The 19342-nt window shown below is 39.5% G+C and overlaps 1 protein-coding gene across 1 annotated transcript; it reads right to left on the bottom strand.

Moving 5' to 3' along the window:
* Positions 1-4122: 4122 nt before the first annotated feature.
* On the bottom strand, positions 4123-18565 carry LOC124110527 (neuronal acetylcholine receptor subunit alpha-10-like). Its single transcript, XM_046469896.2, has 9 exons — positions 18477-18565; positions 16319-16387; positions 16185-16238; positions 15052-15188; positions 14629-14673; positions 13689-13798; positions 10169-10713; positions 6820-7010; positions 4123-6654 (listed from the first exon to the last, which is right to left on the bottom strand). The coding sequence occupies exons 3-9, from the start codon at positions 16225-16227 to the stop codon at positions 6454-6456; spliced, it is 1272 nt and encodes a 423-aa protein (XP_046325852.2). The 5' UTR covers positions 16228-16238; positions 16319-16387; positions 18477-18565; the 3' UTR covers positions 4123-6453.
* Between the last annotated feature and the right edge of the window lie 777 nt (positions 18566-19342).

Raw genomic sequence — 19342 nt, 5'->3', positions numbered from 1 at the left:
CTAGTGGGAAAATTCGTCCAAGAAAGCGAAAGGACAGACAACTTGATGACAGACTGCAGATAGAGAAGCACCACCTGCAGAACGGCACCAAGACCATTCAACAGTTTGCTGATTCTGTGCATATCATGAAATGAAGGAAATAACATGTACATGTAGAATGATTTTGTACACATAATTGTGCTTGGAATGTTGTACAATATGTTTTTATTTTGCCAATAATAAATAATTATTTACATTCTTGTGTATGCTTATTTCAATATACTAGTATATTCATGGGTCTATACACGCAGTGTGGCATAGTGGGCACTGCAACCCTGATGGTGATACGGCCTAATCCCTTAATTCTTTGTTGTTATAAGATCTAAATTCAAAAGTGGGCACAGTGGGGGTACACCCCGGCCAAAATATTACAAACTGGTCATACATTTCGCAGTCGCAAAAGGCGTGACCAGGTCATTCTTTAATGACTCCGACCTGGAAACTGTGGGCTCAATGCCTACAGAAGTATCAGTGATAAGACGACCGCTTCTGAATGTGGCCATTGCAATTTGAAGACGCCTGAACTGCCTAATTAAATGCTCTGGGCATAACAACATAAGACAAAATCGGAGAAGTGCTGTATAAGTACATTGTAGTTGATGTCACATTTGCATTAGATTCAAATCTGGGTCCAAAGATCCATGCAAAGGCCAGTTTTCTATTTTGTCTCTTCATCTTGCAAATATTATGTAATTTAAATATGCTCTCAAATGACTGAAACGGATTTAGTTCTATGATAAGAAATCATGTTAACATTTTATCAGGTTGATCTACTACTTTTCTATTGATTATTTCATGTTTCAGAAATGAAAGTGTTTGCTCAAGGTTTTAACTGTTATTATGAAGCAGATCTTATTCCTGTTTGTTCGCTTTTCCCCATCATTAATGTCCAATGTATACGTGTATCCAAATGAATATTACTTGTGGTAACCTCTCTTTTATGTTTTTTAAATGATGTCGTGTTGTTGTTTTTTTCGATTTGATACCTTGTGGTTCTTATTAAGTTAAGGATAAGTTTAATTGCACACTGAAAGGCCTCAGGCCAATAATACAATTCTTCTTAAGTGTTGGCCGCAAATAGGTCTTTTGTTAGCCCATGTCGTCCTTTCACTTCAACACCACCACCATCAAGTTCAAACTATTTTATAGACGCTTCAATCAATGTCCCATATTCTCCAGTTACGATATACCCAAAAATACAACATCCATGACAATATTAAAGTTGTAAACATTACCTGTTGATTGTCCTTCCATATTTAGCTGTTGTGATAAAACAATCCTCTTCAGATGAAAGGAAATAAGGAAGTAAGAATTTAAGCACTTATCGATCACTTAATAAGAAGCTACCCCATCACTCCCAGAGAAAACAGAAGAACGCTGTCAAGTTATAGAAGACATTTATTTAGAAAATAAGTAAATAATTGGCATGTTAGATTAAACAGAATTTTACTCAACTTTCCAGTTACTGGTGTTGTTGATAATAATAATATTGTAGCAAGATCCCCACGGGATAAAATACGAAAGGTGTGAAAAATTAATTTCCATTGACACGAATATTTGAACTACTAGGTGTGTGCGTTTTGTTGTTTATCGTCGCACAATACGACAATAGTTTTGAATGTTCTTTACTTCTAGTCTATTAATACATGCCAAGCGTGTACAAATGTCATAATATTGATTTGTAACTGTGAATAAGTATGAACACAACACCGGAAAACATCATGAAATAATAATTGCACATTATTCTACTGATTACCATCAACTACCGCAAGCCTATGTTAAAGTATAGGATCTACGATCATCTTAGCGTTAAGATCGTCAAATTAATGATAGTTCGCATCAGTGTCACGATCGTTAATTTTGCCACGCTTCTTACTCTGAATATTATTATTATTATTTTATTCATGTACACTTTTATTCTTTGAAGATTCAAATGAGTACACAAATTACAGACACTCTTACAGTCACAACCAATTTATGATGTGCAGATGCAACAATCACTTTTAGCATACACAGTGGTGGTGACTAGATGATCACAGGGAGTATCTGTCACAAATGGTTGCCAAAATATCTTTCCTTGTCAGGAACACAACTGCAAAACGCAGCTTTGGGTACAACACAAGTAATCATTTCTATTAAGGTCTTAGTCCTATTTCTCACTTTTCTAATCATTTTCCTCAAAACATGTAATAAAAGTGAATTTTAGGATCAAAGAATGTATATATGCCTAGTGCTGCAAAGGCTTACATTTAGATTTCACATGCAGGGCCACATCAAAATCCTAAATCTGTAAGGTCAACTGTAGTTATTTATCATTTTTTCAAAACCCTGATACACAAACATAACCATATCTTCCAATTAAGAACACTATCCTTATTCTGATTCCATCATTACACATCAGCTAAATTGTGCTTATAGTTTGAATTGTCCACTCCCAGGACAAAGCAATGTAGATCAATAATCAATGCTTAGAGATCCTGAAAATTCAATCAATACAAAAGGTGTTATGTCATGTATCCACATCATAATCAAAACATACATCAATATACTTATCGGAACTGACAATTAAAAAATAGATCACATTTGGTAACAAAGAACGTCTGCCAAAAAATGAATATGTTTTGATAATAAAATTCTCTATAAAATAGGATATAAATAAAGATGGCATACCCATCTGAATTAAAGTAAATTTCAACATATCATAATAATGTATAGCATTGAATACACTGGTTTAACAACTAGTGTACATTCAAGTTGAAGCAAAGAAACCCTGCAAACACAAAGAGCAATTGACTAATCAGATACTATAGTGACTAGAAATGAGACAAAACTACTGAAAACCCACCTCAAACAGGCAAATGTTTTTGACAACACCAACTATTTCCTTACAAAGACAAGACTAAGCATCACAATCAAAGTCAGCCGGCTTTATCTACAAACCAAGAAAAAGCAATTATTGCTTCAGTATATACAATGTTTTCAGGGTTGGGTTACGACAAAGATCCATAGTTACGTGAACCCAGTATGTCAACTTTCTCTGAATATTATGGTTGACAGTTGATATGGCGTTTGATTCCACCACCATCAGCAATATTCAAACCATATGACCAGCATACAACAAACAGTACGTCATAGTGCAATATGCTAACGCCGCTATGAACAGTATTTCAGTTTTATCCCGGCGTGTCAACTTGACAAGAACCAAAATATGAAGGTGCCGGTATGTTGCTGAAAAACTTAGCAGATCATTATCAGTCAGAAACTGGGATTCGAACATGTATTTAAAGGTTTCCGACACGCACAAGGGTGTATTTCTGCACAGCTAATTGCGGCGCCTTTGACGGCTGGGACATGCGTGCCACATAAAAATAATGATTACCAGAAATATAATAATATGTCCCTCATTGCCATAACCAGGAACAGGTTTTATTTGTTAGAACCTTCTCTTCAGTTGCATGGTGGAACATAATAAAGGAATATCAGGCAGTGAGGACCTTGGATGTGACGATCGAAAGCTTTAAGCTGTAGCAGTTGTAGCAAACGTGACAGTACTGGCAGTGGTAGTGGTCGTAGTAGTGGTAGTGGCAGTGGTTATGGTAGTAGTACTGGTAGCGGTAGCAGTAGTGAATAAATGAGTTTGGGTTAACGCCGCTCTGAACAGTATTCCAGCTAAATCTCGGCGTGTCAGCTTAGTGTGGGAGAAAAGCCCGAATTAATGCAGGTCTCAAACGTTTACCACTCTGGTGAAACCCACGAGCACGAATAGTAGTTGTAGTAGTAGTAGTAGTGGTGCCGGTAGGAGCGAAGGTGGTGGTGATAGTAGTAGTAGTAGTTGTTGTTGTTGTTGTTGTTGCAAATATGACAGTAGCTGTGGTAGTAATAGTAGAAGTAGTAGTAGAAGAATGAATGAGTTGGGGTTAACACCGCTCTGAACAGTATTCCAGGTATATCACGTTCTGTCAGCTTAGTGTGCGAGGAAAGCCCGAAGTGATGAAGTTCTCATACGCTTACCACTTTGGTGAAACCCACGAGCACAGGTATGGTGCGGACAAACCTAGAAACATAAACGGGGCGAACCGGGATTCGAACCCACGACCATAGGTTTATGGCGTGCCCGGGGGACGCAACTTAACTCAAGTAGTAGTAGTAGTAGTAGTTGTAGTGATGTTGTTGTTGTTGATGTTGTGGGTGGTGGTGGTTATTGTGTAGTAATTTCATTTTGTAATAATTCAAAGGCTTTTGTAGAAGAAAAGGCAACCAAGCAACAAAATATCCATTAAAGTCATCGAGGTTGATGGGTTGGGTGGTTGTTTTTACATGTAAATATGTAAGCTCTAAGCTTCCTAAAATGCATTTACCTGATGAAGGAGTAATCATATACTCTGAAACAACGTGTTTCTTATGATAAAGAAATTGTGTATCACTCACTTCTAAATGCTATAATAAGACTACAGTGACAGTGGCTAACAATAAACCTCCCGGGTAGCCCTTGCTGAAAGCTGAACCAAATAGTTTCGGGCATATGGGGACGAGCTTTGGGGTTAGGGTTAAACATAACCGCCAAGTATTGCAGGGCATTGACAGTGAAGAAGCAGACAGCTGACCCCAGCTGAACCCGCAGTACGAATGGCAACTGCAGCCAAACTTTTTCAAGCTTCTTGATCACATGTAGGAACCTCACCGCGTGGACAGGTTAGCTTCAATAGTCAACACGTGCACACAGCTACCTTTGTACAACAGCAGGGTCTTAGACCCCTCAACATAAGGCATAGATGCGTCAGCCCAACAGGACTGGGAACAGCTGACCCATTTTGTCCATCCACCATTCAGGATGATCCGCAGATCCTTGACATGCTTGAGGCCCAGGAAGACCACACCACGCTAGTAGCACTGTTGTGGAAAAGACAGCCATGGTTCAGAAAGCTGACACATATGCTTTAATTGTGGCTCAACCATTCAAACTGCGAAATCAAGGATTAATGTTCCTGGTGAGGAACGAAACGCCAATGTCATGCAGCAACTTGTGATGGAAAGCGTTTGCTTGGAGACGTTCTGGTTGCAGAGACTATTGTGGCAGGGCTGGTCAGCTCGATGCAGAACACAATTACCCTTTCAGCTTCTTAATAATCTTCACTTCAGTCAATCAGTCACATAAATCAACTTATCAGTCAATTTGTAAAATAACTGAAATGTGTAGGCATTTTGTAAACTGCCTGAGTGAATCACATTTAACACTTTGACTGTGACAGGTTATTAAAATATGCTGAATAATGACATTGTTGACATCATATGTAATAATTGTAACGGGAACGGACATCTAAACAACAGTTTCCGTCAGCATTGATATTCAAATACTTTCTACATATACAGTCAGGACTAAACCCTGACACTAAAATCCAACAAGGATTTGAACAAATTATGATGTCACTGTGAGAGAAAACATACATGAAAGTTCAGCTTCTTTTGTATGGGTATTCCAGTTTACAGAAGTCAAATATTCATTTTACGCAAATATCAGAACATTGCCAAAACAATAAGGTCAATACCATGGCAAAACTATTTCGAAACACGGAAAACATATGTTCAGCCCAAACATTAATTAAACATGTAGCAAATTGTATTCCATTTTGAACACAAAAGAGCTGAGTAGTGGCCATAAAAAGCTATAAACTGGATTCGAACCTCTTGAACAAATGTGGGGTCGTCATGGATAGGACGAACCATGAAACGATGTGACGATGTTGATGGCGGACCACGGGCAAACAGGCTGCGACATAAGCTCACTCGATGTTCAGTCAGGTGAGAAAGGATATCCAATATAACTTGTAATAATTGAATTGAATTGAATGATCTAGATAATAAATGTTCGCAACTTCAAAATAATCAGTCATAAAGTTTACGAATCAAACATTGCAAATCGAAATAACATGTAAATAGTGACCACAAAAAACAATACCCACTTTTCTAATGTACTTAGTTCCATCATGCATATTTAAGTGACGATATACAAATCCTAAAGCGAATTTCTGAAGAAAATACAGCTACCCTATGGCAACCTCCGAGCACCGAACAAATGATACTGGTGCCCGTCGCCATGCAAGCCTAATGGTTGCTAGGGTCATTGGTGTTGTACGCCTCTTTCAGCAACATACCAGCAACAAGGAACACCAAGTACTCCACACACACAACACAATATGGGCACTTGAAACCAAGAAAGTGATATAATCACTGGACAAAATAAGCGTCGTACCTATACGGGGAATAGAAGCCAGGTCTGCTGTCTGACAAGCGAACACTTTACCACCAGGTTCCACCCACGTCTAGAGTCTAGGAAAACATTGCAACCGTCGTGAAAACAGTGACGAAGAGAAATATGATTGTCAGAGCGCGTTCGAGAACAATGGCCAGCTGCTTCTATTCATATGTAATCTGGTCAAGGCTGTCTTGTTTGGCGACCCTCCTCTTCTGCAGCCCTATGGCCTGCTCTACTGTGTGGAGTAGCCGGTTGAGAACATCCACCACGTTAGTCCCGCCAGCCTGCTGTCCCTCCGTCAGGCTCAGGGTGGGTGCAGGTTTGTCTGCATGGTTGGCCTCGTCATAAGCGGCATATCGTGCCTGTGTGTGAAGTATGGAAATAGAGAGCATGTCAGAGGGAAACCCGAGCCTTTAATAGAACGCACATGAGGATTGTTGAACACAAGCCTAATGATAAAATAACAGTTTTCACCCAAAAAAACTATTGCCGACAGTATCAAAGAATCAAATAAGCATCAAACATACCATTTCCTGGTCGTCAGACTCTGGCACGTCTATTTTGATGAACAGGATCCTGGCAAGAAAACTGAAGCACACAGTTTTCACAAGCCTTGGCAGTTTGTGTCCTCTCGGTCCTCGGTGATGAATATTGAGAGTGAGCACGGCCAGGCCTGTACTCAGCGACACAATGAGGATACTGACAGCGTAGTACTTACCTGTGGGAGAATAACTCACATTAAGGATATTTTATTCGAGAGCATGATATTATGCAATCATAAAAATATAAGGTTGTGTGTGTGTGTGTGTGTGTGTGTGTGTGTGTGTGTGTGTGTGTGTGTGTGTGTGTGTGTGTGTGTGTGTGTGTGTGTGTGTGTGTGTGTGTGTGTGTGTGTGTGTGTGTGTGTGTGTGTGTGTTTTGGGGGAATTCTGATTATCGAATATACAGGAATCATGATGAAAAACAATTTCGAAATCAGGGCATGCTGATAACAAACTTTTTCCAGACCAGAGGGCATCCAATAACAAACTATATCAAACTCTAATGTCAAACTCACGTCTTTGTAAGGCATTTAGAAGTGATAATTGAATTTATGGATGTCAACTTCTTTATTATGAGGAACACAATGTAAGGACAGACTATTGATAGTCAAAGAAAGGTTCTGAGGACAGCTAACTGTTGTTATAAATCACTTCGGCATTTACCAAAACGACAGACACCAATCAATAAAATGTATGTGATATTGAGGATGGATGTACAGATCCGTGACTTTGTGTACACTCATTTGTAATTTCGGATAATGTTGCGAAATATATTTGTATAGCGCTGAAAGTAGATAACTTTTAAAACGTTTATTTTATTTTGTCAATTACTCATGCTTATGAATAATTAAGATACTTATTTTTTAAATAAAATAATAAATTCGAAAGTTTCTTTTGTTTTCTATCAACAGCTCATGCTTTTCGAGGTATATAGATTTAGATTCATTTAATTATTTCACCATCTATGTTATTTTGCCGTATCAGCAATACAACTGTTCGCGCATCTGATGTATGTATAAATACAGTTGTCATCAAGCCAGATAAAAGTAATGTAATTCATCGAGAAGAAAATGTGAAGAGTAATGTTCTTTTCACATTATATCTACGCATGTGTATCGACAGTTAAACAAATAAAAGATCCGTCTATCAAGTCTAGATGCAACTGAGACTATATACGGGGTTCTAAAGTGTCATCTCCATCACCCATTGTCAAACTTCTAAAGGACTTTAATGTATCCTGCCCATGACATCCTACATACATTCGTCTCTTAAGTGAATGAGTTCGTCAGTTGGAATTGGGTGGCAAGCAAAGAGTGATGGAGGTCTAAGGGATTTACCGCTTTGGTGAAATCCACAAGCACGGGTATGGTGCTGAGAAACCAAAACAAACTAATCTGGGATTCAAACCTATTATCATAGGTTTCTGGCACAAGTTAGGGATTCAACTCTGTACAGCGCATTGCGAAACTTAGACTACTGGGTCACGCTTGCCCTCGTCAAAAGTAACATTTTAAGTATGTGACCTTAACAATACAGTAAATATTGATTTAATTTGGTTAAACACCTTCATAAGTCAAGGCATCAACATCTACTTTATTCGTTTTTTATAAAGATCTCGTGCATATTTTCCAGGGAATCCAGGCACGGCGATTTTGGTGAATTAGAGAAAGCCAAACAGAAAAAGGGGTGCAAAAATGTCCCGTTGGAATGGTTGTCTTTTCATAAGATAGCGACAACGCTGTCTTTTGTTCGTGATAATGCCAAGCATGTTTCGTATTCAGAAACACACGTACGGTATTGCGTTGATAATACTTTCAGGATGGGATTGCGTCCCGAGACTTGGTATTTTATTCAGTTACATTTGCAAAACCAACTTGTAATTTTACTTAAACATAAACTTAAACTTAAACTAGGAGCCTAAATATATGTTATTAAAAAACACACCTTGCAATAATTTATTTGCTTCAAATCTTCATATTTTTCAGACATAGAGAACATGGTTTTTTCTCCATGATGGCATAAGACGATTCACACATTAATTTTTAGTCCAAGTGCGGGAATGTGATACGAGGGTTGACTGATTCGCGAATAGAGAAACCTAAAAACGATTTATTTTTCAAACGACCTCCCTTCCATTGATAATGATAAACACCTGCAAACGATGTTGGACGGATGCATCACACTTTCGTAAAAGTTCTTCTTTTGGCTGTCCATGGCAATAACTAATTTGTGAATTGGTGCATTGTCCTGGTGCAAGAGCACACCACGTTTTGTCAGCTTCCCACGTGTCTTAGTTTTAATTTCATCTCGTAAACGCCAGACAAAATATGTTCATATAAGGTCTACCATTTTGACACCCTCGTCATCGAAGAACATGGCGGCCATAACCTTTCCAACTAATGTGACATAGTCACAAATCATTGGAAGAACCTTTCTGTGTCTTAAGGCTTTTGATGCTACGGCTTCTCACAGAATCTTGCATATTTTACTTACTCATAACAGTGAAACGATTTGCTCAGTTAACTCAGGTTTGTGTGGATATTCCCCTACAACTTCATGCAGTGTCCACAACACATTTACATATTTGCCCTATTACGCAACTCCTTCTATTTGAGGTTCAGAATTTGTCAACCTTCGTTTTCCTCACAGATACCAGTTGCCTCAGATCAGCCAAAACACTGTCAGGACCACTGAGAAGGAAGCCCTTAGTAAACGCTAAAAAATTAACAGTTTCTTTACCACCTTCCCACGAAAGAGAAATAATGCTCTTTCAGCGAAAATACCTACTTTTTGATGGAGCAGCACGGTTAAAACTGCAAGATTACACCTGACTTGTGAATTGTGAATTGTGATTAATACGAATACGTGTTCAAATGATACATACATGTAGCTAACTTCTAGGTTAAAAAGCCTTATTTTGTTTGTTTTTGACACCGATAATGTAAACATGATTGACAATCATGACACTATTTTGTGCTTTACAAGTTTCCTTTGTAAAAACAAGTTCTCAATAATAAACCTTCTATTTGCTTTAGATAAGACTACATCTGCGTAAAAAAGGAGAGTAATTTATTTACCATTGGACCTCTTATGAGCGTTCACATCTGGCGCCCTTTACAAAGTTGTTCCATTTTGTTTCAAGATTTTTGTCAGTCATATTTGCAACCATGTTCTTGGACATTTTCGGTGTTGCGATTAAATCTCAGCCAACTACCCGAATACCCAATGCCAAGTCCCTGAAGCTGTTACGCCATGAAATAACTGAAGTACTGCGGAGTTAAACTCAACTTACTCACGCAATCTTTTAAAAAACATTAAGGAAGGAAAAACATACCAATAAGAGGAATCGCTAAAGACGTCGGTGGCAATATTGTCGAGATAACAATCAACAATGCTATCATTGCCAGGAGAGACGTGATTCCTATGGATATTTTCTCTCCAGATTCATTCGGCACCAGAAGTCCCAGCAGAGCAACCAACGTGATGACTAGACAGGGCATCATTAGATTAACTAGGAAGAACAATGGCCTCCGTCTCACGACCACTCGGTACGTCAATGTGAGGTAGGGCTCGGGGCAACATGAGTAATATGTGACCTGACGACTTTTCTTGAAGGAGACCATGTCCCATTCCGCATTGCCAATGTAGTCATTTAAACCTCCGTCTCCACTTTCACCATTTGTGAGATTTAGTTGATCACCACTGGATGTCCACGACATGAACCTCATCTGACAGTGTTGTTGATCCATGGGGAAGTAGGCAACGTCAATTGTACACAACGTTTTTAAGATGACCTGATAAATCACTACTACTTCTCCACTTAAATGTACTATTGCGTTGTTGTGCTCGCTGGGCGACATTTGGTTGTTTACTTCCACTCTGCACGATAAATGAATAAAACATGTCAAAACAATTTCAATCTGTCACTGTAACTAGTTTAAGGGGCTTTGAACAATTTCTCAACATTGGGCAGTAATGAAAGTATGTGTTTAGGTATTCCACAAGATATTATTTCAAATTTAAATCATTGTCTTTCCAAAATGATTCAGCATCTGACATTTCACATGCACAAGAAAAAGGAACGCACATGCATATTTACACGAACATTCACAAGACACACATACATACATATGAGTGACAAAAAGGATAAGCACCGCCTACTGTATTATATATCAACACAAAATTGAAATTTCTACATTTCCCAGACAAAACATATTTGTGACTTATTCGTATTGACATACAGTGATAGAGTGGTTCATATATCGGGGGATAAGCGTGCCTTTTCAATGCAGAGTTTTGTAATCGGAAGATTGAGAACCAGCCACAGAACGTATGCCGTCGGATCTCGATCGGAGGTGGTTATTTGAAACCGGTGAATGACCAAGCACACAGTAGTTTCCAACCTAATGGTAGCTATTGCAGCTGTATTATGACAAGTAATTGATTCCTCTCCACCTTTGCATCCTGTCATATAACGAACCCAGTATAGGCCCCCGCGTGGAGAAACACACAGTGTTCTTGCACCAACCTTCAGCAGGAATCAGTGGTGTTATGCTATCCATGTAAGATTAGTGTCATAAATATAAAGATATTTCCAAGAGACGCATGGTTCTTCAGGATATATGACGAAAGAAATGAAGCACGAGTGGTGCTTTACATTTTTCCAGGAGCATGTATCTTCCTATTATGAAAGAACTGCAATCCTTATCGATAATTGAGATTATTGCTAAATGTATAAGATAACAGAAATAGTAACATTAGTAATAACTTACAGGTTGTTATCATGATGTATAAGCATATTCCGTTTACTATCATGTGGCCAGAAGGTTAGTAAACAGCGATTTTACTATGCTGCCTGGTAGACTGCATGATACTGCTGTAGGGAGAACGTAATATATTTCAGTTTTGGCACCAAGACTAATAGTATTGTTCACTTCCGCTTTAGGCAGTGTCACGTTCACCGTTTTGCGGAAAGAAGGAGAAACTGAAGCTGCTGACAAAATATCTTTTAATATATTTTATAGCCTATCACACTCAAGGTAAAACATATAAGTTCTTCATATATAATAAGTGCCGCGAAAATGTATGCATCATTGTTATACCATTTAAAAAAAACCTTTACTCTGGGTAATCTCACGTAGCTTATTTTGAACCAGTTTTAGCGCTGTTAACTCTAATTAATGTTCCAACATATTTGCAAAATACGGCATTGCTAAATGGAATGACGGGTTTCATCTCACATCAAATAATAATTTTGTTAGCAGTGTTTAAGCTTACTATCATTGTTGATCTGTGACAGAACTCATGTTGAAGGAAGGTACCGATTGATTGTGGTTCAGTTACTGACATAATTCGGGCCGAACAGAACTTCCTAGAACATTGATGATCTGGAGGGCCCGTTGATGTGTGACACCCAGTGTCATCACTATTTGGTTGTGATTCATACACACATACAACCATACAATCGACTCTGCTTTTTCCAGAGATTTCTTATGAATACGGCAAGGGTCCTGACATCCCGAACGGGACTCAACCCCAAAAGTACGAGAATCTGTACTTTATTAAGAGAATGTTATTCCAAATATAACATTTGTTACATTTGATCATTTTCTAAATGACATTGAGTATTCATAACTTTCGACCATGGGAGCGGTGGCAATTTACACTTGCCAGAGGGGTACACAACGTTCGTGATCTAGACTACTAGTTGTCGGATTTTCATTTGTGTGGAAGCCTTGGTGGCTGAGTTGGCTAAATCGCTGGCTTTGTGTGCTGGCGATTAGGTGCCTCACTCTGGCAGTGTGAGTTCGGGACGGGAGAATTTGTACTTTACTAAGAAAGAGTCATCCCAAATATAACATTTGTTAAATACGGAAATGTTTGTGATTTTTTTCAGTTTTCGTCACAACACATTTTGATACTTATGAGTCAGAGTGTTAGGTATACACTGGTTTTGTAAAGTTGCTGATGATAGTTTGTCATGACAGACAAAACTATGAGCTTTATACCAAGTACGCAATGGGAGGTTGGTTACATTTGCCAGTGTAAAACAAGCTTTGTTTACTTTTTTTACCTGCCAATTACTTTTTGCTGTATCGTGTAAACAAACATACACAACACACATACACAACTAGAAACAATTATGTTATCTTTCACCTGTTGTCATTTGTTATGTACTTGTTTTCAGCAACTGTCAAAAGCACAGAAACAAAACTGTATTAAAGTGCCGTGGAACTTTCTACATGTATTGTATTGTTTGTTGTTTAACGCTGCACTCATCAATATTCCAGCTATATGACGGCGGTCAGTAAATAACCGAATCTGGATCAGACAATTCAGTGACTGATATCATGAGCATCGATCCACACAATTGGGAAACAATGACATGCAGCAACAAAGTCGGCGAGCCTGACCACCCGATCCCGTTAGCCGCCTCTTAAACAAGCATAGACGCCTTTTACGGCAAACATGGGTTGCTGAAAACCTGTTCTACCCTGGATCGCAATTACTACAGGTTTATTGAATATACTAAGAATACTAGTAAAGATCAATTATTATATCATTATAACCAGCAGTTCTTTGAAAGATCCATGGTTATCTCTACTAACTGAGTAGTAAATTGTACTAATCTAGGATAGGGAATCTACCAGTCTAATGAGTAAACAAAATAATATGTGGTTACTAAAGTCTACCAACACGTTGGTGTCTGAGTTGACAGTGCATTTCACTAACAAATTTAAGAAACTTTACTTACTTTTTCTGTCAGTGTTAGTATATACAAATACAAACAACATCAACTATTTCTGATATATTTTAATCAATATGAAAGCTCTTTCTAACAAAGGGGTGCTTACGAGTTATGTATTCGAATGTCAGGCGTCCATATGGCATCGGATGGGATCCGTAGGTCGGTCACGTTATCATGTTCTTCCTGTTGCCATGCCAATGATGCATCCCTCCATCTCTGGAAAAAAGATGCATGATCCACTATCCTGAAACTTGTGATATATTTTAGAGAGTATTATGGAAGTGTGTCTGTTTTTTACTATAACCCCAAAATCTAAATAAAACGTCTTGCTCAATAGACAGTCTGGATTTGAGATAACTTTGGTACAATTACACCCATACTGATCATTAAAAACACCACACTCTCATTATCACAGATCGTGTATAAACCTGCTCAGTACCAATGGTCTAACGTAGCCAGGATCATCGACAACACTTCACAGTTTGAAAACACCACAATACACTCGGCCGCTAGTGACGTGTGTCTATTGTTACTAATGACATGAGGTCGTGTATAAATTTCCGTGCATGAATTTTAGGCAAAATCAACTACTGCCTGATATGGAACACTGCAGAGAAGATCGATGGAGAGCACATGTCGCACTACGATATCACCGTTTGTGCGACTTGAACTCTCATAAGTCGGACAGGGCACTCACTAGTTTCTTTCACGCTGGAGCAAGCCCGTGGCATGATTTGTTTGGCATAAAACAATGGGACTACACCCAAAGCGCCCAATTAAGCGTGTATTAACGGCTGATGGGAGAACATGTGAAGTAATGATGATATTCAAGGATCCAATGATTTCTGGTTCGAATCCTGGATTGATTATGAACCTTGATTTGTCAGCCCATGCTCGAGTGTTTCAGGAAAACGGTTGAAGGTGGTATACTTGAACCACTACCTGTATCATTTTTTCGACTTCTTCTCACATAAAGCTGACACGTTGTGATATAACTGGAATATTGATCAAAACAGCGTAAAACTCATTCACTCTCTCATATTTACCAAAGTTATCCAGCAATTTGTCGTCATCACTTGCTTTCTCTCGTCCTGCAATAAGTGAAAAGGAAATATGATGATGTCGTTACTCCGCAGATTAACGTATATGAAGAAAGTACTTTGCTTTTCATTTTATTCGAAACAAACAATTTTTGCAATTTAACGGCAAATACACTTTGTTCCAGATCCAATCATGACGCTATATAGAACACTAAACACAGCTCCCCCACTAACTCAGTAACAATGCCCCTGGCAGCCTAAGAAACCTAGGATATGGTAACATCGTACTGAGAAAGTCAATTCGAATGTTGGAAGAGTAAGATGCTTCTCATAGCATACCGACACCATTGCAACATACAACCTAAGTGTATCACAATTGAGTTTTAACTACTGGGACAATACTGCAATATGAATATTAAGTGCACTTACGATGTCGGACACCTCGACCAGGGTAACGTCCATCCACACGTTCAGTGTCTCGTTAGGCCCGAAAGGTTCAACACGTTTGTCGTAGTTGCGAAACAAATCCGTGACCAGGCTGTGTTTGGGATTACAGGCTGCAGAGTCTGACAACAGAACAATATCAGGGATATACGGGAGATGGGAAACAACAGAACAATATCAGGGATACACGGGAGATGGGAAACAACAGAACAATATCAGGGATACAAGGGAGATGGGAAACAACAGAAAAATATCAGGGATACACGGGAAATGGGAAACAACAGAACAATATCAGGGAGATGGGAAACAACAGAACAATATCAGGGATACACGGGAGATGGGAAACAACAGAACAATATCAGGGATACAAGGGAGATGGGAAACAACAGAAAAATATCAGGGATACACGGGAAATGGGAAACAACAGAACAATATCAGGGATACACGGGAAATGGGAAACAACAGAAAAATATCAGGGATAACGGGAGATGGGAAACAACAGAACAATATCAGGGATACACGCGGGATGGGAAACAACAGAGAACAATATCAGGGGTACAGGGAAGATGGGAAACAACAGAACGATATCAGGGATGCACGGGAGATGGGAAACAACAGAAACATATCAGGGATAAACGGGAGATGGGAAACAACAGAACAATATCAGGGATACGCGGGAGATGGGAAACAACAGAACAATATCAGCGGTACATGGGAGATTGGAAACAACAAAACAATATTAGGGGTACACGGGAGATGGGAAACAACAGAACAATATCAGGGATAAACGGGACATGGGAAACAACAGAACAATATCAGGGACCACCTTAACTGTGAAACAAGGACATGACACGCTCCCTTCATCATTCTGAGGCAATTGCTCGCTCGGTCCAATGACCCATGAGTTGCGCCCCTTGACCGTGAGAGGATCCGTAGATCGTAGGTCAGAATCGAGATTCCCCTGATTATGCTTCTTGGTCTCTTTGCATTATTTCGCACTGTTTGCATCCACCGAATCGGGGAACGTCTTAGACCAAAATGATACACCCTGACATAACTTAAATACTGTTCAATGCGGCGTTACATTCAATTCGCACACTCTGAAAGATTGTCCTTACCTAACATCCCTGCCACCAAGAGAAGCACCGTCTTCACATCCATCTCCAAGAACTCTACAACACAGACAAAAGCTGGTTAGTGAAACTGTGTGACAAATAAAACATGTTTTATATTTACTGCACGTATTACTTACCTAGTGTTTCCTCTGCAGCATAAACGCCAGCTTCCAGCACAGACGGAGGCAGCTGCTGTTTGATTCACTCTGCGGCAGGGATGCGCCACGATGGGAAAGAGATAACAACCCAGAATTATTCACCACCGGTCATTGAAAAACACACACGATACATAACGTTGCAGGCTTGGCACTTTGTAATGTGGTTGTAATTGTGAAGAGAAATAGCAAACGTGAATACATTGGAGTCGTCACGTTACTTACTCGCACAAATTACTGGGATATAATCCATTAATTAATAACTGCATAAGCACCTTGATGATATTTGCTACATTGCTTTACACAATTATCCCGCTGTCAAATAGCTGGAATATTTATTGCTAAGTGCGGCGTTTAACAACTAACAAGCAAACAAACAAACAAACAAAGTGATCAATCACCTGACTGTGCACACAACACATGCCAAGGCAACAGTGTTGCTTCCTGCAGCTTTAATGATATTGGGGTCAAAATGAAAGACAAATTTCACATATTCACGTCCCTTTCAAACTGCTGAATAAACAGACATTTCAACATAACTCGTGGGAGAAAGATACCAATCGCTAGGTAGAATTTCAATTTGTTGGAACTCGGTTCTTTTAAAGCTATCATTTTTTTATTGATGCCTATTTTCAGCCGTATTATGTTTGATACGAGAACAGTTGAAATCACAATAGAAAGGCGAGGACAGGAGGCTCGTGGGGTGGGCGTTGAAGCTCCGGGCGTGAGTCGACCTGTGTGCAAGCCTTGGTGGCAGCAGAGATGTTGTATCAACTCTGTATCTAAATATAAACTTTCCACTGGTGTGAGCCGTGGCTGAAAAAGTGCAGGGGGTAAATAAGTCTTGCTCCAAGGCTGTACTGAAAGATAAGTGCATGGATGTGTAGTAATTCTATCCTCCTAATAGGCAAGGCTAGATATGTGGAGGACTACAGTTTCTATTAGGGACAACTAGAAATTTAACTGCATGTCTAGGGGTCAATAAAACATATGCTTGTTGGAGAGCGATAACGTGTGGTCAGGAGACTTAGTTTAAAGGAATCCCCTCAGGATCTGTTCGTATAACCGAGGTTCATTAGCGTCATCACGCAGGCCCTCTTCCACATAGCACGTCTTTGGGCCTTGAACTATTTGCCGTTTGCAGTTTCGTTTTGAGACAAGGCAATATTTTATTGTACCTATGGGAATTCATACGACTCGTGCTAAGAAGCTGTTTGATCAAGGTTACAACGTCCAAGGGCACAGTCAAGCTTCATAAAAGGTGTATAGTAGACATGTTTGACGCATCAGTAGCAAGAATGATGTCCGATGCAATTCCCTGTTGTACCATGTGTTCCCGTTTGTGACTTGTGCCGCCGATGAGGCAGAATACGCTTGCCTTTTCTTAAACATTTGTATCATCACTTTCTGATAGTGATTCATAAACTCGTGTTCATGATGTGGTCGGAATCTTACAATCAACTCATTTCTTATGAATTTGGCAAGGGTTTCATCGCCTTAATTGTACAGAAAAGGAGTTCCATGCATATGTCAAAACAAACATATAAAATAACGAGAACAACATAAACACTGTTTATACGCCCACCAGAGGAGAATAAATACCAACAAGGCGTCAAACAAAACAAAAAAACGTTTGTGCAGTGACTACAAGTGCAGGAAATAAGTGGTTAACGTCTGAAACCTGCATCATTTGGGGCTTTCCTCCCACATTAAGCTGACACGTCGTCACATAACTGGAATACTATAAAAGCGGCGTTAAACCCAAATCACTCACTCTAAATAGAACGTTGTGGGAAAATTGCGGTCGCGCAGCACAGGGTCTGACTATAAAAATGCGAAATCCTAAACACAAACAGATACATGGTCATCTGGCAATGCAATGCGGCACTGAACTGAACAAGAGCCTGTGCCATGCTATTAAAGACAAAATCGCGACGAAACTTGGCCCTTCAACACTTTACATGATCCCGATCGTCAACATTTTGCTCGCGCAGGAGGCAAAGGCGACTCACACAGTATATATACGTACAACAAAGTGGTTTTTTGGTCAAATATATTCCACACAGAAATATTTTGTCAAAGTCTAAAAGCGGGGATGTATTTTAAGTGTGAGAAAAGGGGAATAAATTAGAGAACATACCTGCTGACTGCTCGTGAATAAGAGTCACTTCACCACAACCGGGCTGTTCCTGTTCACAAACCGACAGTTCCTCGTATGTTCTCCGTTACGTAATGCCATTCACTTCTGACATTACACTGGCAGCTCTGCACACAGACATTATACATTTGAATGTCACTGGTGGAATCACTATATCGCTGATGAGAGCTATCCAGACCATTCCATTAGTGGACAATTAGTATTGTCATGATATCATTCATGCCTACATCACCCCACAATGGAATCCCAGAAGACACTTCTTGCTTGTTTTATAGTGGGCGAGTGAGTGAGTTTGGTTTTACGCCGCTTTAAGCAATATTCCAGCAATATCATGACGGGAGACACCAGAAATGGCTTCACACATTGTATCCATGTCTGGAATCGAACCCTTGTCTTCGGCGTGACGAGCGAACGCGTTAACCAGTAGGCTACCCGGAATATGCTGTAAAACTAATACATTGCAACATTGCTTGTTGACGTGATAAGCGTGAGTTCGGTGTAACGCTACTTTGAGGAGTACTCCAGTTATCTCCATCATCCCGAGGCAAGGGCGTTAACTTACTATAAAAGTTCAGTTTCCCCACTTGCCGAACTAGGCTGGTATTATGGGGTCACATTTTGGCTGGACTAACGAGTCTATGCATTTGTCAGCAGATAATTTCCAAATCTTTTCATGTTTTTAATCAAGGTGCTCACGTGATTTGATGCATTTAGCGATGTATGACCCATTTTTAGACAATATAGATCTTGATTATAGATCAGGTCGTCCTGACTGGGCGCCACTATTTTGTTTGAAGTGATACGAGAGGTGGAATCTGATTGGTCCATAGGAGAGGCTTAAAATGGAC

The sequence above is a fragment of the Haliotis rufescens genome, unplaced genomic scaffold (genome assembly GCF_023055435.1).
Source record: "Haliotis rufescens isolate VD_foot unplaced genomic scaffold, xgHalRufe1.0.p SCAF_43, whole genome shotgun sequence".
Classification (NCBI taxonomy): Eukaryota; Metazoa; Mollusca; class Gastropoda; order Lepetellida; family Haliotidae; genus Haliotis; species Haliotis rufescens.
Note: the sequence above shows the minus strand (reverse complement) of the source record. Positions and strands in the feature narration are given on the sequence as shown.

Coding starts and splice junctions, on each gene's coding strand:
- LOC124110527 (XM_046469896.2), bottom strand. CDS start 16,227: ATGGATGTGAAGACGGTGCTTCTCTTGGTGGCAGGGATGTTAG. Junction 14,674..15,051: donor TGGTCGAGGTGTCCGACATC/GTAAGTGCACTT, acceptor CACTTATTGCAG/GACGAGAGAAAGCAAGTGAT. Junction 7,011..10,168: donor TTTAGCGATTCCTCTTATTG/GTATGTTTTTCC, acceptor ATTCTCCCACAG/GTAAGTACTACGCTGTCAGT.